The sequence below is a fragment of the Xyrauchen texanus genome, chromosome 20 (genome assembly GCF_025860055.1).
Source record: "Xyrauchen texanus isolate HMW12.3.18 chromosome 20, RBS_HiC_50CHRs, whole genome shotgun sequence".
In the NCBI taxonomy this organism is placed as follows: domain Eukaryota; kingdom Metazoa; phylum Chordata; class Actinopteri; order Cypriniformes; family Catostomidae; genus Xyrauchen; species Xyrauchen texanus.
Genome location: NC_068295.1, coordinates 11,409,155 through 11,432,037, shown reverse-complemented (window position 1 = coordinate 11,432,037; position 22,883 = coordinate 11,409,155). Strand labels below are relative to the sequence as shown.

At 38.2% G+C, this 22,883-nt stretch overlaps 2 protein-coding genes across 2 annotated transcripts; both read right to left on the bottom strand.

Moving 5' to 3' along the window:
- Window positions 1-46: 46 nt before the first annotated feature.
- On the bottom strand, window positions 47-13,573 carry LOC127660862 (synaptojanin-2-binding protein-like). Its single transcript, XM_052151307.1, has 4 exons — window positions 13,426-13,573; window positions 7,129-7,265; window positions 1,428-1,523; window positions 47-1,293 (listed from the first exon to the last, which is right to left on the bottom strand). Exons 1-4 carry the CDS (start codon window positions 13,487-13,489, stop codon window positions 1,129-1,131), a joined length of 462 nt encoding a protein of 153 aa, XP_052007267.1. The 5' UTR covers window positions 13,490-13,573; the 3' UTR covers window positions 47-1,128.
- A 462-nt stretch (window positions 13,574-14,035) lies between these two features.
- LOC127660859 (galectin-3-like) lies at window positions 14,036-22,445 on the bottom strand. Its single transcript, XM_052151305.1, has 6 exons — window positions 22,131-22,445; window positions 21,831-21,848; window positions 20,882-21,544; window positions 17,690-17,778; window positions 17,443-17,599; window positions 14,036-16,644 (listed from the first exon to the last, which is right to left on the bottom strand). The coding sequence occupies exons 2-6, from the start codon at window positions 21,843-21,845 to the stop codon at window positions 16,489-16,491; spliced, it is 1,080 nt and encodes a 359-aa protein (XP_052007265.1). The 5' UTR covers window positions 21,846-21,848; window positions 22,131-22,445; the 3' UTR covers window positions 14,036-16,488.
- Between the last annotated feature and the right edge of the window lie 438 nt (window positions 22,446-22,883).

Here is a 22,883-nt window from a genome sequence, read left to right as displayed (position 1 = left end):
TTACTTTCATATAGAAAAGGAAATGCCCTCTGGACTCGGTTTCAAAGTCAAGATCAACACAAATGTGTGTTTCCCAAAATATTTATTCAATGCATGATGTAAATCGTGAATGACAAGCATTTCATGAATAAAGGTTTTACGATTGGTGCAAACAACACAAACAAATGTCAGTTACAGAACACATGGTTCAAAAAAGCGCAGAACTCAAGCAACTCACATTGCATAAGCACCTGCAGAAAGGGGGTGGCACTGAAGCCAGCAGCTCAATGAGAGGCAAGGCACAAAATTGTTCAGAGGTGCAGATTAAAGCTCTAAAACGGTGTATCATATACAGTATCAAGACAAGACCATTTCAGAATCACAAGCCATATACATATAAAAAAAAAAAAAAAATCACATATTCATTTTGATAGTGAAAGTGTCACCTCTAGATTTTCCCTGAGGGAGGCACATTAAGGGCACAAAGCACATCATATAGGGCCAAGCACTAATGCCAAATAAACAAATCGAACATCTCTACCTCCAAAGCACTACCGCCAACCACAGAAATGCATCCTGCAAATCTAAATATGGATGAGTGAGAAATTAACTAGTAAGAAAAAAGAAAGAAAAGTGAAACCATATCATGCACACTTTCAAACATACTCTTGCACAAGCAGGTACCCGAGTAGCTACACCTCAGGCTCATTCCATTCCTCCAGAGAGGTACAAGACAAGAAAGTTACTACTCTGTGGGCCTGTTTTCTGCCCAGAGAAATAGCTCCTCCTGCGGTCCTGCCTGTGGTCCTTCTGTTGAATTCAGTTTATGGCAATTTCTTCTGCCGCTGTTGTTCCCATCACCATCTTCATCCCTGTCCCCTCAAAACAATGATCACACTCCTTCATGCAATGTCATCAGGCTTGATACAGCATGCTAGGGATTTTGGATAAATGTCAAGGATTTTCACACAATGAAATGAACATGTCCAGCTACGTCATTATAACAATGGTATAAACAGTTAAAGAAAATCTGCATGTGTATTTCTGCTTCCATTAATTGGGTTTCCATTTTCTTTCCCAGTTAATGTTTGGGCCCTCAGCAGAATCAGTTCAAAACAAGCTTTAGTCTGTAAAATGTGATGATATGGGTTAAAACCGGCCCCGAGGATGCGGGTGAAAACGTTTGTAAGCAATGAACCCTGCTGCTGCTACTACTGCCAGCGTGAATACAGTGAGCAATGTCCATGTGCCAAGAGCGGGTGAAGATTCTCCATCACTGCGAGAGCTTGCTGGACCATTTTGCAGGAGGGTAGACTACAAACATAAACACATGTGGATCCAATTAATTAATTGGTTGATCTTGTAAATTTGAATTACACTGGTTTAGCTATCAGACTAAAAGGCATTTTCTACATTCTGTCATGATAAAATTTGTCTGCAACACTCACTCGCTGCTGTACGCTGAGCTGCACGTCCTCTCCTGCAGACCGAAACAGTTCCACTGCTGCACCGTGAGACAGATTCTCCAACTTTTGACCATTTATCTAAACAAAACAACCATAAGCACATTCATTTTTTAAAATCATATGGATAATGAAACATAATATTTTCCTTTACCTTTTGAAATGAGACTTTGAAGAACTATGAAAACATACTGTAACTTTTGGAATTCCAAAATGGATCTCCCTTCACAATCCAAAAATGGCCATCTATTGAAAGTAAACTGCAAAAACTCTCATTTAAAAATCTTTTGTGACATCACAACCAATGTTCCCTTTAAGCTGCGTGTGCACAAAAATGTACTAGCTACCGAGTAGACGAGCGTCCAGTGAGAAGCAATGGCGAAACGAAATGAAGGAACGTCACCTCTGCAACCTCTTAAAAAAAAAAAAAAAAAAAAAAAAGTTAGTTTGACTTCTTAAACAAGAATGGCTAAATGAAATAGTTTACATGGATACAAGTGATGATCCTGGTAAGACAGTTAAAATGTGTGACATATTTAGCTACGGAGCTAGTGGGCTCATGTGCAAATTTTGCTCTGAATCAAAAGTTTTCCATCGGGAAAACCTGGACCGAGTGGAATCTTGACTACCTAAAATGCCAAAACACAAAAAGGTCATATTGATGCTGTCAAAACATCATATAATCAAAAGCATGGAACTTCGATTAACCGGCTTCTTGGGAAGTCGAGAGAAAAGCATATTGACCTTGCAAATAAGAACAAGTCAAACAGGGAACAAATAAAAATATTGATCGATAACGTGCTTCTTGCCATCAAAATGAACACGTCGAAGCTGTCGGTTCAAGAAATTCATGATCACCTTTCAAAATATGTTAGACTTCCCGACAGCTGGAGAAGTGAAAACAATGCATTTGAATTTGTGGAGTCAATTAATGCAGTTGTACAAGCAGAGACTATGGAAAGTGTGAGAAATGCCCATGTTCACACACTGATAGTCGATGAAAGCCCAAACATTACAGTGCATAAAATGCTGGTTGTTTACATTAAGTTTAGGAAGCAAAATGACAACACTTACAAAACCATGGGGATCATTCAGCTGGCAGGATGCAGCACTCAGGAGATTGCGGATGCAATAATAAAGTTCTACATGGATCACAGACATGATTTACAGAAAATTGTAATGTTAACCTCCGACAGCGCCTCTGTCATGCTAGGTAAACAAAATGGAGTCAATGCAATACTGAGACGACAGATACCACACCTTACCAACATTGCGTTGCTCATAGAGGATTTGGGAATTGATGATGCTTGGACAGGTGCGTCTTTGATGAAGGAAGTGGAAACAGGGTTTAGAACAGTATATTGAATGAGGTACATTGGCTGTCAAGTTGGCAAGCTGTATATGCGTTTTTGCGCAATTACATTGTATTAACAGAATACTGCACAAAAGAAGCGGACAACGATGACCCGATTGCAAAATATTGTCACCAAAAAAACTGACCCACCCAAAGCACAGAGTTGCTGTGACTGCGCTTGGAGATGTGTTGGAAGAACTAGCTCATCTCTGTGTCTCCTTGCAGCGAAGCAATCTTAGCATCATTGATGCCCATTGCCTTGCAAGATCTAAAATGGAAAAATTTCTTGGAGCATGTTTACTGGAGCAACCGAGTGAACAAGCCGTTGGAAACAAGTGACAGTGTGGTATATTCAGCAAATATTATTCTGTTTATTACCATCTTGACTCTTGATTTCCTGAAGGTGAGCTTAAAGAATGGCCTGCTTTTTTAACCTAGAAACACTGGATTCAACATTTTGATCATGGTACAGATGATGTAACCAGACTGACAGAGAGTTCCAAGCTATTCTAAAACAAACGGACAAGACTGCCACAGAGTGTCTCAGTAGAACAGTAGGACTAAAGAAAAACAAAAGATGGGAGTGCTCCAGACATTTGTGTAGATGGTTACCTGGATGCTAAAAAGTGAGGAGTTCACGGAGCTTGTACAGCTGATTGACAATTATGAAACATTCCAAGCATCTAGTGCAGACTGTGAACGCGGTTTCAGTCTGATGAATCATATAAAGACAAAAATCATGGAACCGACTTGAGACCTTCCACTTGGATCAACTAATGAGAATCCAGTCTACACAAGCAGAGGGCCCTATAAATCTGGACAAGCTCTACAACCACTGGAAAGGGAACAAGGACAGAGGGGAGAAGGTTTAATGTAGGCTACAATACTAAATAATTATATTTAGTACTAATGTGTTTGACTTGTACAATATTTTACCATTTACTGTAATAATTCCTTATAATGTATAAAGTAATTATTAATTAGTTGACTGAAGCTTTACATTTTGTTTAACGGTTAGGTTACTATTATGGTGTATGTGTACAGCAGAAACAGGGGAGTGTGTATACCTAAACAAGGTTTTAATCACTGAAGTGAAACAGACAGATAGAAGATTGAAGGTGCTTTCATTTGTATAGTGCCTAGCAATACTTTTATCTTAATTATTACTATAATAATGTGGTGGTGTATGTGGTATTTTTACTATTGTGGTGCATCTGTGTTTGTTAGATGCTGCTCTGAGAGAGGCGATTACCGATATGGTGGCCGATATAGTTAATTTTTGAGATGTAATAAAAACAGACCTTTTCTATGTGGATTGTGCACCGATATGGCTATGCAAAGGCACTCAGAAGGCTGCTTTCTTAAACATTTTTATCAAAGAATAATTGACATTATTATTATTGTACATAATACAAATTCTAGAAATGAACGCTGAGAAAATCCACTGGGTGGATTTTTATCATTATAGGGTGGTTGTGTGGACACCGCAAACACAAATTTGTGTTCAAACTCCATGTTAAAGTGCATTTTGCATATTATGACCCCTTTAATAAACATCAGAACTGTATGTTTAGTATCAGTCAAATGCTGACCATTAAAATAAATAATAAATTCAAATAAAATAAATAGCTAAATAAACATCAGTAGTACCATTTAGTATCAGTCAAATGCTGACTATATTAATACTGCCCATCAATTAGGGGCAGGTTGTAAACAAGAAGCATTTACACCTGCCGAGTCAAGATAAATGGTGACAGCGACGTTACACCATATTCTACTATACAAGTTCAGGGGAAACTTTCAATGGTGCAAAACCAGACTTTAAAATATCACATTTTGTAAATGCAATGACTAGAATTGTTCTGTTGAAGGGGGTACCAAAGTGTGAATCCTGAACAAAACAGTTTGGTGAATACATGTTTACACATTAGCTTCCAATCAGCTGACAAGCAATGAAAGTAGCTACGTGATTAGCTAGTTAGCTATAAGCTCGTTGTCACAGAAAGTAAAATACGGACATTGTTTATTTACTTCCCAGCATTGCGTCTCACCAACTAGTTAACAACCTAGCGTGAAATCAACACTCAACAGACACGATCCACCACAGCACGGTTGTTTGCCGAACTGCAAAAAGATGCTCTGATATTTACCTTTCAATCTGCTACATTACTGAATGCACTGACAAACTATAGCTGGCTAACATAAACAGATGTGATAAACATGACACCAGTTCAAGCATTGTTTTCTGCATTATATGTTCTGAAATAAGGTTTTCATATCTACACATATCGGTAAACATATACGCATATATGATATATCGGTGAAAGGCTAATATCGGCCGGGCATTAATTATATGCGTGTATGCACGCACGCACGCACGCACGCACGCACGCCTTGATAATGACTGATATTATTCCTAAACACCATAAGAAGATACAATTATTTCAGCTGGTATTTAACAATAAAACCAAGATGTGGGGAAAGTAACCAAATGTTGCACTAGGGCTGGGCGAAATGGCCAAAAATGATAATATATTTTTTCATATTGTTCGATATCGATATTTATCACAATATACATTTCATACGATTAATGGGGGTGGAACTGCCTTCTACATGTTTGTAAGACTTCAAGAATGAATATAAACAAAACTTGTTTGTTAACAAGTAAACACCAGAGAGTAAGTAAAAGTGAAGCAACCATTAAAAGTACAATCAGTTTAGGATTTAATCCTACATTTGACTCCACTTAGAGACTTTGACACTCCACAGTCCAGCTCAATAGGTGGCGATCAGGCACCATCAGCTGGATTGCCAACCACGAATAAACGTCACAAGAAGAAACACTTTCTTGCCTGTGACAGTGCTATGGATTAGGATTTGTTTATTTCTTTTATCCCCTTTTCTCCTAATTTGGAATGCCTAAATCCAACTACTTAGAAGGTCCTGGTGGTGGTGCGGTTACTCACTTCAATCCGGGTGGCGGAGGACAAGTCTCAGTTACCTACGCTTCTGACACCGTCAATCCGCACATTTTATCACGTGGCTTATTGTGCATGACACCGCGGAGGCTCCCAGTCTGAGGTACATGCACAATTTAACACGTGCCCCATTGAGAGTGAGAACCACTAATAGTGACCACGAGGAGGTTACCCAAAGTGACTCTACCCTCCCTAGCAACCGGACCAATTTGGTAGTCAGCGTCTATATTCGCCAAGCCCCCTAATTTTTTTTTACTAAATAGTACATAAACAGCAATGGTGTGCGTTGTGTTCATTTGATAGCTGTATTGCATTATCGGAGTTGTCTTGTTCGGTATACAACTATGTCTTATTAGCCGGATAGCTAGCAGCTACCAGTTTCCATGATGGCAGATCTACGTAGCCGCTAGTCTGCTAATACTTCCTAACAGGCTAATTTCATGACTGTGATTCAGTTAGCTAGTTGTGTGTATGTCTTTGCCGAACTGCTGGAGTTTTTAGCAAGATGTACCTGATCCGATCGTCTAGATGTAGAACTTAGGATACATATCGAAAATTAGACAAATAGCTGTATAATTTTATCGCCAAATATTAGAAATAGGGCTGCACGATTATGACAAAAATCATAATTGTCGATTATGTCCCTTGATATTGTAATTGCGATCAATTTCAATGAATAGAATTGACATTAAAATACATATTTTGACTGCGGAATCTACATGACTTATGCTTTATGTAGGCAACACATCCAAAACAAGATGAGATCTGTTTCTGTATTACTTTCTTGCTATTTTATACATCAGTAAATCAAGAAAGTATCATATATTGGTCAAGCTCACATTGGCCCTCTTAGGCTACATCCAAATTAATCTGAATACATTTGAAAATGCCTTTTTGATTTCGATTAAATCACTTGCGGTCCACATTGGCATTTTCAAGCATTTTCCAAAAGTTACGAATGCAAAATATTGCCATTTCACATAGTCTGAAACGCAAATGTCCTTGTGTTCCGTCGCCAGACAGCAATTCTGAGTAAACATGTGTCCTATAAACTGTTTTTGTGCTAGAAACTTGCTTAACATTATAAAAAAAAATATGATAAAAAACAAAAATATATGAAGCTTTTAAAACCCTTACTGAACAAACCAAAAAATAATTTTCCCTTCTGTTCTGGTACCTCAACCACATAAAAACAGTGTGTAAAGCTGAATCAGCATCAGTATTCCAAGGAACTGCATAAAAGCTGAATAGGGTCATCCACAGGAGTAGTCCACATTGTTTTTTCAGTAAATTCTACAACTCTGTATTGTAAAGTGCTTTGTTAACTTTGTTCAGTAAAAGTCTATGATTTTACCGCAAGAATTCTGTCGCCCTCCTGCAGACGTCCATCCAGCGCAGCTGCTCCATTTTCTTTGATTTTGGCCACATAGATTCCACTGTCATTCATTATATACTGTTGGTCGGCTCCACCCACTATATTAAACCCCAGACCTGGCAGAGACAAACAGGATGTTACACACTGCTTAAACCATTTACATGAGTAAACTGAGCTTTGCTGACAGACTCTGATATGCTGATGAATGCTAGGCTCACACAAATTTTGACCAATAAAAATCCATTACTTTTACATGATTTTCCAGGTGTTCAGGATTACAGAATAAGCATTTCATTTAAAATAATATTATAGAGATTACACTAACAAAGTAAGAGTTATAACTAGTTGAACACACAAATGCACACATTAAAAAGTTATTTTTAATTGTTTAGCGCTTTTTACAATACATAGCTTCAAAAGAGCATAACAGATAATCATACTGTAATGCATTTCTTAAATGTCTTAAAGGAATAGTTCACCTAAAAATGAAAATGATCTCAACATTTACTCAACCTCATGCCATCTTAGATGTGTATGACTTTCTTCTGCTGAATGCAAACAAAGAATTTTAGCAGAAAATCTCAGCTCTTAGTCCAAGAAGTCATTGTCAGTGCTTGTCAAACATTCAATATTCAAATGTGCATTTTTGTTTATTTTATAAACTGCTAATGGTTCCAGGGCAAGACAGAACAATAAAGAGGGTAACTGCCGGGTGCCCCTATCCAGAGAAAACTAATCTGAAATTAATCAATTTGTTTCTACCGCCTCTACTGGGTGTATATAAAGTCACTTAATCCATCCAATAAATTTACTCCCAAACCCGTATATTTCCAAAATCTTAAAAAGATAATCCCATTCTACCATATCAAATGCCTTTTCGGTGTCAAGTGAGATGGCCGTGACATTTACCACTCCAAGTTTATCTCAGAATCAAGAGAATTGTTTTGCTCATTTTCTAATTCTAATTAGAGTTCTAATGGTTCCACAAAGTTTCTTATGTCTTCATCAGTAAATGAAGACGTGGAACTATAGAGATCAAGATGGAATTCTTTAAAAGCATTATTAATATCAACGGTTGAGGTAAATATTTCACCACCAGCAGATTTCACTGAGGTAATGGTAGAAAAAGACTCTCTCTGCTTTATATATCTAGCCAAAAGCTTCCCTGCTTTGTCCCCCTACTCAAAGTATGTCTGTCTTGACCTGAATAGACAAAACTCCACCTTTCATGGCAAAATAGTATTATATCTGTATTTCAGTCAGAGGCCATCAGATGACATTCAGTGCTTCAGCTCTGCCTTGGCACTTTTAATATTCCTTTCCAACTCCACAAGTTCTCGTGCTTTGGATTTTTTGATGAATGAGGCATACTGTATGATCCGACCCGTAAGTGCCTCCCAAGCCACGCCCACAGAGGATACTCGGGTCCAGTTGGTCTCCATATAGACAATGATTTCAGCCGTTAGCATTTGTTGGAATTCAGGATTTTTTAATGGGATACATTAAAACGCCAACTATATGATTTCCTTTACTCCATATGTGGCAACACCTCAAAACACACCAGGGTAGGGCTGCACGATTATAGCAAAAATCATAATTGTTGATTATTGCCCTTGATATTCTAATCGCGATAATTAATATCAAAATTACTTTGACGTCACAAAGTAAGCAACTGTGCGGTTCTTCAGAGTAGTGGTGGATATGAGATGCGCTCCAGTTTCTTTTAAGCATTATATTTTATTGTATTTTATATTGTAATAATGTTTAAGGTAAGGCAAATACAAATTATTTGAAATTTGTGTGTGTGTGTGTGTATATATATATATATGGTATATAATAAATTGAATTATTGCTAAATTACTGCTTAAATTATTAGTCCACGTACACTCTGTCATCTCGCATTTGCACTCGGTATGGACAAAACTGTCCAGAGTGTTTAATTCGGACATTTATTTAAATGTTGCCTCGAGCATATGGATCAACCCCAAATTATTTTTTTATAAGTTCCCTTTCTGTTGGTCAGAGTGGATTGTGAGGGAGGTTAATATACTTGGTGACCTATATGAGAGAGAAGTGTTGAAATCCTTTGAAAATATGGATCAGTGGGCCTAGGTAACTCAGCGAGTATTGATGCGGACTAACACCCCTGGAGTCACAAGTTCGAATCCAGGGTGTGCTGGGTGACTCCAGCCAGGTCTCCAGCAACCAAATTGGACCAGTTGCTAGGGAGGGTAGTCACATGGGGCAACCTCCTTGTGGTCACATTTAGGGGTTCTCGCTCTCAATGGGGCACGTGGTAATTTGTGCGTGGATCGCGGAGAGTAGCACGAGCCTCCAGTACTGTGGGTTTCTGTGGTGCCAAGCATAACAAGCCATGTGATACGATGCGCAGATTGATGATCTCAGAAGTGGTGGCAACTGAGTCTTGTCCTCCACCATCCGGATTAAGGTAAGTAACCGTGGCACCACGAGGACCTAATAAGTAGTGGGAATTGGGTATTCCAAATTGGGACAAAAGAGGATAAAACTAAATAAATATGGTTCAACATATTGGGATTCCCAGATCTCAGTTCTTTAGGTATTTGCAGCTGAGCCATCTGCTCTATACTATTTTTGGGAGTAGCATACACCCCCCTAAAACGGCAGATACTCTGGAAGTGGTGATTACTGCTTTGATTTTGGGAAAAGGTCATGAGGCTTCTATGTATTACTCCTTGTTAATTCAGAGTCTGGGGACAGAACTTCAACGTCTCTTAGGAGATTATGGGAGAAAACATCAAGTCCACATTTGATTGGTTTGCTAATTATCTCACCAACCGTGTCCAGCAATTGAAGGTTGACAACATTATGTCAGACCCACTTACTGTCTCTAAAGGTGTGCCTCAAGGCTCCATCCTGGGTCCAATCCTTTTTTCTATCTATATCAATGATATAGCCAGAGCTGTTGGTACCTCTCGGATTCATCTTTATGCAGATGATACCATTTTGTACTCAGTTGGTTCCTCTCCCAATTCTGCGGCTTCCAGTCTTAAACTCAGCTTCACCTATATAGAGCAGTTCTTTGACAGTCTCCACCTCCGTATTAATGCCAGTAAGACAAAATGTATCCTTTTTAGCCGAAAACAGGTTACAGAGACTCCACCTATAATCACCTGCATGAACGGTATGGCTCTGGAGTATGTCAAAGAATATAAATATCTAGGTATCTGGATTCATCTCTGTCATTCATTACACACATCAATAACCTTCAAACAAAAGTCAAAGCTAGACTAGCCTTTCTTTTCCGTAATAAAGCCTCCTTTACCCATGCTTCCAAACGCACCCTCGTTAAGATGACAGTACTGCCAATTTTGGATAACGGCGATATTATCTACAGAATGGCACCAAACACAGCTCTAAAAAAAAACATGACACAATCTATCATTCAGCCATCCGTTTTGCCACTAATGCACCCTTTCACACTCATCACTGTGACCTGTATAAACTGGTGGGTTGGCCCTCCCTTTATACCCGGCGGCTCCATCATTGGTTTCTCTTCATATACAAGACAATTCTGGGCAAGGCACCTCTATATTTCTCATCCCTACTTCATGCTGCTCATAACACCTATCACACAAGATCAAGTAATTTGATTCAATTTAGTACCCCCCCTACTTCTACTACCTTTGGACGTAATGCCTTCCGCTTTGCATCAGTACATGACTGGAATATACTACAAAATACCCTGAAACTTACATCTCTGATCCCAATCTCCACCTTTAAACAAAATCTCGAAAATTACATAGTTGACTCTTGTTCCTGCTGACAATCATGAACCATATTTATACACACATATTTAAGCACTCTATTCCTTTTCTTTTCCCCTTTGTTGTCTATCTTTTTTTAATTTAGTTGCTTGTTCTGTGTGTTATGTGTTTGACCATGTACAGCTGTACAGTATGTTCTTATTTATTCCTGTAGCCTCTTGGCCAGGTCATGTTTGTAAATGAGAAGTGGTTCTCAAACAGTTTACCTGGATAAATAAAGGTTAAATAAATAAATAAAATCTAGTGATGCAAGTCTGATGCAATTTAAATTTTACATAGAGTCTATTGGACCCCCTCTAGATTGTATAGGCTTGGTCTTAAAGACACACCTACCTGCTGGTGATGCCAATCAGAAGACGGGGATATAACCCATGTTTTTTTGGGTAGAATTTTGGTTGAGTGTTCAAAGGTTTATGTGCAACGTATTGGAAACTCAATTTTAATTTTGCCCCAGACGCGATGGAGCGGTCATTAGTACAGGGGATAAATACATAAGAAATGAGGTCCTAGCCAGTGTCATGGTCAGTAGACAGATCATTCTGAGGGGATGGAGGATGGTTGGTGTGCCCTCATTTCAGGAGTGGTACACGTAGATAGGCAGGGTGACGGCATTTGAGGAGATGGCTAGGCAACATGGTTTTGTTTGACAAGAAATGGGTCAGCTAGTTAGCCTTTTTAGAAAGCTCTCGGGGAGGGGAAGTGGAGAGACATGTAGGGTTGAATGTATGGAGGGTGGGTTGAGGGGAAGGGTTATAATCCCATATAAATTGATTCCATATATCCTGTTATGTCTATTTAATTTGCTACTTTGAATCAATAAAAACTGTTATATAAATGAAATGTTAAAAAAATAATAAATAAATGTTAACAGAATAACACTTACAATTTAAGTGAATGGGGAGCCCAATCCATAAACATTCAAAATGCATACAATTTCAAAAGTAGTCACAAGATGCAAACATTATTTGTGGTAATGTGATTTCAGTGTGATAAAAACAGGGATTTACTGGTGTTGTGCCAAAATCGAACCCCCCGCTATATTCTTACTCCCCAAAACCTGATTTGTCCGCATCCCTACAGCCCACCCCTACCCTAACCATAGCAGGGAGTCAGAAATCAGCACAAAACTGACATTACATCATTTACAAGATTATAAGGTTTACATTATGGCAACGAAGTTGTAACACTGAATATAACTTTACAAAGATAAAGGTTAGCAAGCGATTTAAAGCACACAAAAAATGTCTAGCGGCTATAATTTTTAAATGTTGTGTATTTTTACGTTTATGGAGTGGCCACACTCACTTATTGTAAGTACCATAACTGCAATTTTGTTCTATTTTTAAATGTTATTAATAAACGAGGGACAATTCAAAATAATTTTTGTGGTAATCATTAACATAATGCCACAAATGTTGTCAATTGAGCTTGACTTGTATTGAACATTCCTTTAAGATTTTTAGAAGAATATCTCAGCTCTGAAGGTCCATACAGTGCAAGTGAATGGTGACCAAAACTTTAACGTCACACATCTGTGATGACATGAGCAAGGGTGTAGCCAGGAAATTATTTTTGATGGGCCAAATTTTTACCCCATTTTTTATTTTTTTTGCCACATTTTCATAAACAACAAAGGCAGCACATTCAAATTGTTATTTCACACTTTCAGAAATAAGAATTTATGCTTTTTTATTTATTTATTTATTTATTTATTTATTTACCATTTTATTACTATATATTTTAATTCAAAGAGTAATCTCTAAAATTCTGGATGGGCCTGTGTCTAATTTCACCCTTGGCTACGCCTCTGGGCATGAGGGTGAGTAATGATGAGAGAATTGTAATTTTTCATAAATGCAGGTATAACCCTTAAAAATACACTGATTTAGACTGATATCGTTATATAGTATGATGTGTTTGACATTGTTTTACAGTCATACTATCCACTAGATATCAAAGTCCACATGGAAATGAAGCTCTATCGGAGCAGCCCAGCCACTGAACGAGCAGAGGTCACACACAACCATTACATAACAGATTCAACAAAGTCAACAGGCTGGACTGCCATCCCTCAGAATCTCAGTAACTGAACTAAATGGACAGGTACCAAACCCTAACACTCCTCCAAGACTTCAATAACAGCCAACATCGTGTACTGAAAGAGTCATATCTCATTTGTAAATGTGACTTGCTGATTTGTTTACGTGTCAGTCCATAATGCAGGTGGCGTATTGTCTTGTGCTGGTTCTTATCCTAGACGAACTTTCACTTTCACAACACAAACGTCTCCAAATGAACCTGAGCTATTCCTGCAAAAACCCAGTCGGCCCCAAATCGTGTATTATTTCAGCTTCGATTGCGGAACCAGGCTGCAGCGGGCCGGACCGGCAGCACCAATCCGCCGGGTTAAACTGTTTCAACAACTCCTAACAAGGGTACAGGAGAACTCGAGAAAGAGAACCAAACTTACCAGCGGGACCTCTTTTGAGGTTAATATCTAGAACCGTCGGCGTACTATGAGCAGATCCGTTCATGATGGTCGTACATCAAAGTTTCACTTTTAATCCTAATGAACGCAATCCTCTTGAAGCGCGTGGAGCTCCGCCCGCTTCCTCTAATGTTGCTGGGACACGCAAGTACCCGGCACCGCCCCCTAGCGTACACCACCGGGACACGCACAACATATTTAGTTAAAAGTTGAATTGAAAAGTTTTAATGTATATCAGATATTTTTTGTATATGTCTTACGTTTGCTTTAATGAAAGCATGCACTCGAGTTGGCATGGACTCAAGTTTGTGCAAAAGATGTTGATCCATGTTATTCCAGCATGATATTCCAAAAAGCATGTGTGCTTCAACAGAAGCTTACCTTTTGTATTAAGGAGTTAACTTGGTCAATGTCACATATTTGCTTATTTGATTAGTAACCTAAAATAGTGCAGAATCATAAATATTAACGTTTCTTCTTTTTTTTTTTATCCTAAAACTTTTTATTTCCCCAAACGTTAGCAAAGTACACAAATTGATATGCAGCCCTGTATTTAAATTGGAACTGTACAAAATTGACAAGCACGTGTCTATAAGGGTAAAACATAATTTATTGTTATTTTTTCTCCAATATCACCATGATTTCATTTATAAGATTGTATTAAAACATTCATTCCTAATAAAGAAATATTTCTGCCATTTAGACCTTATCTAATTCAGCACAGCTTCACAGCTCTGTTCTTTCCTGAATGTGTTTATGACCCAATTTTATCAGCTTGTTAATGTACCAGTTTAAAGGGATAGTTCGCCCAAAAATGTAAATTCTCTCATCATTTACTCCCCCTCATGCCATCCCAAATGTATAACTTTCTTTTTTCTGCTGAACAAAAATGAAGATTTCAGCTCTGTAGGTCCATACAATGCAAGTGAATGGTGGCCAGTCCTTCAAAGCTCAAAAATCACATAAAGGCAGCATAATAGTAATTCATACAACTCCAGTGGTTTAATCCATGTCTTCAGAAGTGATATGGTAGGTGTGGGTGAGAAACAGATCAATATCTTAGTCATTTTTATTTTAAATCTCCACTTTCAGGTGTGAAAGTGTAATTAAAAAGGCACCGCAAGTGACGTTAAGTTGTGAAACTAGAGATTTAGAGAGACAGTCGGGTCAGATGTCATAATGTGAGTTACTGAATACATCTTTAGAGCGCCAATGTGTCTCGCGCCGCTTATCACCCGCTCTGTTTCTGAGGTGCTCGTTGCATTGCACAACAACAACAGCATCACAAAAGAGTCAAATTACTATTTTGAACCGGACCTTTTTCATTAATCACCCGAAAAGAACTGAGTGTTTGAACTCAGGTTAGCAGTTTGAATCAGAATCACTTTCTCAGCGAGTCAGCTGTCAGTGAGCTCACATCTGTGAGTGTAGACATTTTAACATAAGAGTCTATTTTTCGCACTTCTTTATAATTAAAAGTAATGCATTGTGTGCCATTTTTACCCCCTTTTGGTTATTACTGATTGAGAATGGAGTAGCACAATAAACTGCAATCTGGGATTTCATTCAATTTGCACTCTTGTAGTCTGGTCCATAGGTAGCATGATTAAGGCAATATTTTAAAACAATTAAATTATATATATCAAGCTTTTGACACTTAAGACAATTGAGGGACTTGTGTAAAACTATTACAAAAGGTGCAAACATTCATTGATGCTCAAGAAGGTAACACACTCCTATATGCATACTATACTTTATGTAAATATATGTAATGTAGATTCTGAAGGGCAGTACTAAATAAAATACAATATTTTATCTCTTATATTTGCATACATTACGAAAGGGGTGTGAACATTTATGAGACAAAAGGGGAATCCAAATTTATCTTCTGAACTATACATTCTGTATATTAAACCTCAGATTAATGAGTTATCAGCCATCTTTATTTTCTTCTGCTTTCCAACATGCATCTGAACAGCAATCTAAATCGAGCAATTCTGTGATTTGGCGACTATAAACAGCCATTTGGCTTAATGTTTCAGTTTAGGAGCCAATGGCTTCTAAGTCATTTTTTTAGTCTGGAGCCCTGCCTTAAATATTAATCTGTTTCTCACCCACATCTATCATACCTCTTCTAAAGACATGAATTAAACCACCAAAGTCGTATGGATTACTTTTATGCAGCCTTTATGTACGTTTTGGAGATTCAAAATTCTGGCCAACATTCACTTGCATTGTGAGGACCTACAGAAATTAAATTGTCCTCTAAAAATCTTCATTTGTGTTCAGCAGAATAAAGTCATACACATCTGGAATGGCATAAAGGCAAATTAATAATGAAAATTAAAATTTGGGGTGAACAATCCCTTTAAAGGTATACTCAAAAATAATAATTCTGTCAACACTTACCTTTATGTTGTTCCAAACCTGTGTGATGTTCTTTATTCCTTGGCGCACAAAAAGAGATATTTAGCAGAATGTTAGCCTCAGTCACCATTCACTTTCATTGCATCTCTTTTCCATACAATGAAATAAATGGATGTTAACATTCTGCCGAACATCTCTTTTTGTGTTGTTCCACAGAATAATTAGTCATACAGATTAAGAACAACATGATGGCAAATAAATTATGACAGAAATTTAATTGGGTGCACTGTCCTCTACTACTTAGATCTCATATGCACAGCAGGTGTTGTTGGAACAAAATGTCAAATTATTCATGTTAGTCATGCATATCAAAAACTAGTGCTTAATGCATTTTGATGGAAAAACAGAAAAGTTTTAGAAATAACAGCATTATCAGGCTGCTAAGCATCTCTAAGAGTGGTCAAACTCTTCCACACTTATACAGAATGTAATATCTTTCAATTATATCAATCCTGTGTTAATCTGCACTAAAAAGACAACTGCAGTGTGTGTGAAGTGTGGGAGGGGGTGGTATGGCAATCATAATAACTTTCAGAAATTTCTATTTTCTTCATTTCCCCTTTCTGGGAGATGCCTTGATGCCTTAATTGTCAAATCGCTCCTATGCCCTTTTGTTTGTTAGATCATGCTGGGGGCCACGCTGAACAGAATAACATCTCCCTCTATATGCAGGTTAGTGACATCCTCCATTCCGCCCGTTCTGTGCTCGTACTCCAGCACATGAACACCGTCCACAGCCACCTTAAACCCATCTGTCTCCACCAGGATCTTTAGCTGAACACACAAATATACACATCAGAAATATCCATTTTTAACTGTTTAGCTCTTTTTACAATACACATCTTTTCAAAAGAGCATTAGAGCGAATCATTTTGTAATGTATTACATTTCTTAAATGTCTTAAAGGGTTAGTTTACCTAAAAATTCTCATCATTTACTCAGCCTCATGCCATCTTAGATGTGTATGACTTTCTTCTGCTGAAAACAAACAATGATTTTTAGAAGAATATTTCAGCTCTGTAGGTCCATACAATGCAAGTGAATAGTTATAAGAACTTTGAAGCTCCAAAAAGGAGATAACGGCAGCATAAAAGTAATCCATATGACCCCAGTGGGTTAATCAATGTCTTCTATAACTCCTTTTTCACTGTACATCTTCCTATTGCAGTCTCTAGCCATACTTCCTAGTGCTTGACACATGCACAGAGTGTTAGATAGGACTAGAAAATGTAATTGAGCTTGCAATCATGATTGCTGCTGAATGCTGCTGATGTCATTATTTATAGTGAAAAAGGAGTTACATGGTCTGTTTTGACCCGGACAGATTGGAATCACTTTTGAAGACATGGATTAAATCACTGGAGTTTTATGGATTACGTTTATGCTGCATTCATGTGCTTTTTAGAGCTTCAAAGTTTTGTTCACCATTCACTTGCATTGTATAGACCCCCAGAGATGATCTAAAAATCTTTGTTTGTGTTCTACAGAAGAAAGATGGGGTGTTCCTCAAAACCTGTCAGAAATTAGACACTTCACCTTTAATCTGTGACTGTAGCAGTTCAAATACCGTACCTCAAACTGTCTGCCCTGCACAAAGGGAAAGCCCCCTTCTCTCTCCTCAGGACCCCAGCAGCCCCCAAGGTTTGAGTTCCGTACGATGGTGTGCTCATGAAAACGAGGGTTGAAATGGAAAACCACATCAGGCCCCCTCATAAAATCCACATGGAACCTAAGAAAAGAGAGAAAAGGAAAATAAGGGTTTGCTTTGTAGAAGCAATACAATGTTTACTCTATGTGTGTGTCTATGTACATATATTACCTGTTTCCTCCTGGTACTGGCTCACCCACTATCGTGATCAGGAAGCAGGGCATGACCCCTGCATGCAGCGGAAGATCATACGGCACTGGCTAAAAAAAACCCACACAAATTAAAATTGCACAAACTATTTATTTAAATTACTTGCTAGGTGAAACAGGTCTGTACAGTAAGAATATATGTAAAATGGGACTCAATAATCAATCCTTGATCATTGCTAAAGTAGTTATTGCATAATTGGAAAAACATTATCTCAGTACTTGCAATCAGCTACAAACTCTAACCTAAAATGCCAAAATATAACTTTACAATGCACAGAAAAACATATTTTGCAAACCCTCAGAACATGCTTAAAGAGTTAGTTCACCCCAAAAATGAAAATTCTCTCATCATTTACTCACCCTCATGTCATCCCAGATGTGCATGACTTTCTTTCATCTGCTGAACAAAAATTAAGATTTTTAGAATAATATCTCTGCTCTGTAGCTCCATACAATCCAAATGAATGGTGCCCAGAAGATATGCTCCAAAAAGGAAATCAATTCAGCATAAACATAATCCATAAGACTCCAGTGGTTTAATCAAGGTCTTCAGAAGTGAACCAGTTGGTTTTGGGTGAGAACAGACCACAATATAATTCCTTTTTCATTGTACATCTTGACAGCAGTCTCCTTGGTGATCATGATTTCAAGCTTGATTTCACTTCCTACAGCGCCATCTAGCGTTCTGCGCATGCATCAATAACTAGGATGCATAAGAAAGCTTGACATGACCGTGCCTGGAGACCACAATGGCAAGATGTACAGTGAAAAAGGAGTTATATTTTAGTCTGTTCTCACCCAAAACCAACTGGATCACTTCAGAAGACACTGATTAAACCACTTGAGTCTTATGGATTATGTTTATGCTGACTATTTTCTTTTTGGAGCTTCAAATGCCTGATCACCATTCATTTGCATTGTGAGGACCTACAGAGCAGAGATATTATTCTAAAAATCTTCATTTGTGTTCAGCTGAAAGTCATACACATCTTGCATGAGGGTGAGTATATTATGAGAATTTTCATTTTTGGTTGAAATATCCTTTTAACCAATTTCTCCAAACATCATGTTCTACACTGACACACAGTGTGCTCATTGTATTCTCATTGTGTGCAATTTTCCATAGTGTGCAAATGGAACCCATCCAAACAGAAACTGAAAGGACAGTGCAAAACACGCAATTATTCAGATGAGCATTTTGGAATGCTATTCTATGTCTATGGAATGAACAGCAAAATAAACCCCATCAATTATACCAAAGTGTGACATCACATTCTGGAACTTCACCCTACCCTTTTTTCTCACTCCAATGATTGCCACATCAGAGATCATGTGACAAACTGGCTGAATGATATCTAACAAATAACCTCCATCAGTTCATAAACAACATGTTGCTATGGCAACACTGACAAATCGCATAAACTACCAATCCCTGATTCCAAACCCTGCCCACTGACTCATTATTTCCTTAAGTGCATAAATAGTTTGAGCCAACACACAAATGACATACTGTTCATGCACATATAAAAAACTTTGATAAAAACCAATAGAATTTCAAGAGCTTGGATGAGAATTAAAAAAAAAATAATAATGAATATATTCATTATAATTATAAAGCATAATTTATTCACCCTCATGCAATGCAAAACAAAATTATTTCTGATATTGATTACAGATTCTCAAAATAGGGTTGAGTGCTGTACATTTGCGCATTTCTCTTTTTGGCCCCCGACTCTCAACTACTATAATAACATAAATCACTTTTTTATAAGATTACAACATCATCTGTCAAACAGAAGTTGACATTAAAAATCAATAAATCAAGCCCATTTAAAAAAAACTTTAATTAAAATAATATGGATTTGATCTGTTGGTACAAATACAAAGTACATTATTTATTCTCTTATTAAAGCAATAACACAATTAAAACAATTAGTTGTCAATGGTATAAAGATAATCAATGTGTACTGTGCAGTAAATAAGTAGCTTAGCTACATTAAATATGTGCATTTGCACAGGTGTTATGCAAATCAGCATGAGCTATTTGCTAGAACTGAGCTCTGATTTGATGTTAACTGTGTTCTTTGTGAAGGCTGCAGTGCTGTCCTCATCCTGTGATTGGCTGAGCTGTTCATTGTGCTCAAAAATATGGAGGTCTATATGGTGGCTGAAAAACAAGAAGAGGAACTTTGTGATTCTGCAAACAATGTCAATAAGTTTAAGATCTGTAGTGGTTTAACGGAATGAGCCCGCAACAGGAAACCCAGACCCGAGGAGCAAAACCTAAAATCCCAAAAGCAAACTTCACCACACCAATACGCTGATAATACAAACTCTAGCAGGTTAGAGGAGAACCATCACACCATAGCAAGCCCATCACACACACACACAAACAAATCCCTTTATAATAGGGATGGGCATTTTGGTCATTTTGTCTACTCGAGTACTCAGACTAATTAGGGGCAATGACATGTACATAACTGTATATATAATAACATGTCAGACAAACATCTTTGGCTGCTGCATTGCGTCTGTTGTATTTTAGGCTGTTATAAAATAATCTGTTATAAAATGTAAAAAAGAGGTCAGAAGCAAAATATAATGCATCATATTTTGTCATAATGTGAAGAAATCTTCAACTCCCATTTCGTCGAGATGCAGGTGTGTTACGTCACGCAAACATTTCAGCACCCAGGACAGGAAGGTTTAAAGTCAGTGACAAACATTCACTTTTATTAAACAATATCCATTATAGAGTCAAAGTTCTTACATTAAAATTATAATAAAACGGGTTTAGCAAACGTTTTGTTGAGGTAGTTGTTTAAAACACGGTTAATTACAAGCTCTTTTGATTATCGTAATGATAGCATTGCAGCGTCGCATATCAATTTGGTTGCTACGAGACGTCTCTGACAATCAAAGTACCCCTCAAAATCACAATGTAATCAATCTCAAAATTAAAAATAAGCTCCATCTTTGACACGATTGTGTTTAGTTGTCAGGTAATTGTCACTGAATTTCGAATTAAGTGAAAAGTTACATCATGCATGATCACCATCGATCATCGTTTTCATGATCAATCATTGCTGCCACGTCCGAGTACTCGTGCCCATCCCTACTTTATACACCCATTCAAACAGCCATCACTGCTCACCAGCATTCCACCTGGAGCAGCTGGTCCACCGTATGGTCCCATAGGTCCAGGACCAAAGCCTCCTGGCGGGCCGGGCTGAGGAGGGAAGCCCCCTCCATGGGGACCCCAGGACCCTACAGGTATTGGGGGAAACACTCCTCCTCCATATCCTGGACCTCCATCTGGGGGAAAGGCTCCAGGGCCTCCTGGACCGTACATGCCAGGCCCAGGTATTCCAGGCTGGTAAGGCACATTTGGGTATGGGCCCTGTGGTGCTCCAGGTGGGGAGGGGAACTGTCCAGGAACTGGGTATGGCATGGGTGCCCCACCTGGTTGGAACTGACCTGGCATTGGGGGGAACTGTCCTGGAGCTCCAGGGTTGGAGGGGAACTGTCCAGGTACACCCGGGCCTGGAGGGTATCCACCTGGGGCAGCAGGAAACTGGCCCGGGGCTCCTGGGCTGGAGGGGAAGGGTCCAGGGGCAGACGGCCCAGACTGAGGAAAGCCGGAAGGGGCTGATGGTTGGGAAGGACCTCCTGAGGATGGGAAATTAGGACCACCAGGGGCCATACCAGGCCACCCAGGATTAGTGGGGGGTGGGGCCCCATTTCCAGGAGCTGATGGATGTGTGTGACTAGTTTTTGATGATACACCAGAAACATCATCCGGGATAGCATCAGCAAGCTACAGTAGAATTAATTAAGAATAAAAAATAACAAAGACTAATGTTTCATCAAAAGACTTTCAGTCTGTTATCTTTAAAAAGTTAAACAGGGCAATCAATTAAACTGTTGGGATATCTACTAATACTATAATTTATACTCCCAATCACATAACAAACACGAAGTTTATTTAAAACACAGGAGAAAACACAGTCAAACTAATGATAATAATAACAACAACAAAAAATAAGTGTTAATAATAGTATACAGTTAAACAAAATTACTCATAAAAACAGTTAAAAACTTACCGAAAAGTCTGCCATGGCCTGTGGAAGAAATAAACAGTAGCACTTAATAACACATGCAATGGTACACAAGGCAAATTCTGTCATCGATTACACGCAAAAAACTTTGTAAAGTCCTTGAAGTAATCATTTTCAATGGCTTGGGTTTAACACTATAGTTTAAAGATGTTAAATTGAATCTGATTTTAGAGGAAATCAGGCACTATTCCAACCACACATTAATTAATCTGTGTTAGAGCAGGATCTACAGCGATACACAAACAACAGGCATTTTGAGTTAAATGTGATCAGTTCTGTGAGTACCTCGACTGGATAAGGGCCTGCACTCCGGAGATTCTGCCTTCAGATCGGTATCAGATCCCGTCGCTCGCGCTCGAACAGATCCGAAAGTCCGAATTACTAAACTCTACACAGGAAATGAGGTGATGACTGGAACATCGAGCGATTTCCACGGCGTGTTTGAAAACATTTAGATAAACAAATATTCTGGCTAAGTGATGAACCGTAGTAGTTAAGCGCACAATACTATCTATTATGTTTATAGATCTGCTATAAGCGCTATGAACGCGTAGTCTCGATTGGCGTGCTATAGGACGGATAGGCCCGACTCTCTGCGCATGCGCACGGATCAGCGCGACGGGGTGGGCGTTTCCAACTCTTGGACGCCTTAAATAAATTAACCATAACAGAATGAATGTTAAACTTAAACTGGTTTCTAACCTTTTCCAGTTTTCCAAGTAGTAGCTGAATGTAGAACATCGGAAATTCTCGGAACTCCAATCCCAAGCTTGTCAAGCATTTAGGCTACTGTGCTCTTACGTTGTGTAATAATCCCAAGAACAATTATCAGAAAGAATAACATAAATAAATAGAAAAAATTACATTTTCTGGAATTTATTTGGCTTTTTATGCCCAACATAATATGAATTTAGAATCATAATAAAATATGAAAAAAGATAATAGCTGTCAAATTCTGCCAAATATAAACTGTATATATCTATATATGCGTGCACACACACACACACATATATATATATATATATATTCAGGGTTAGT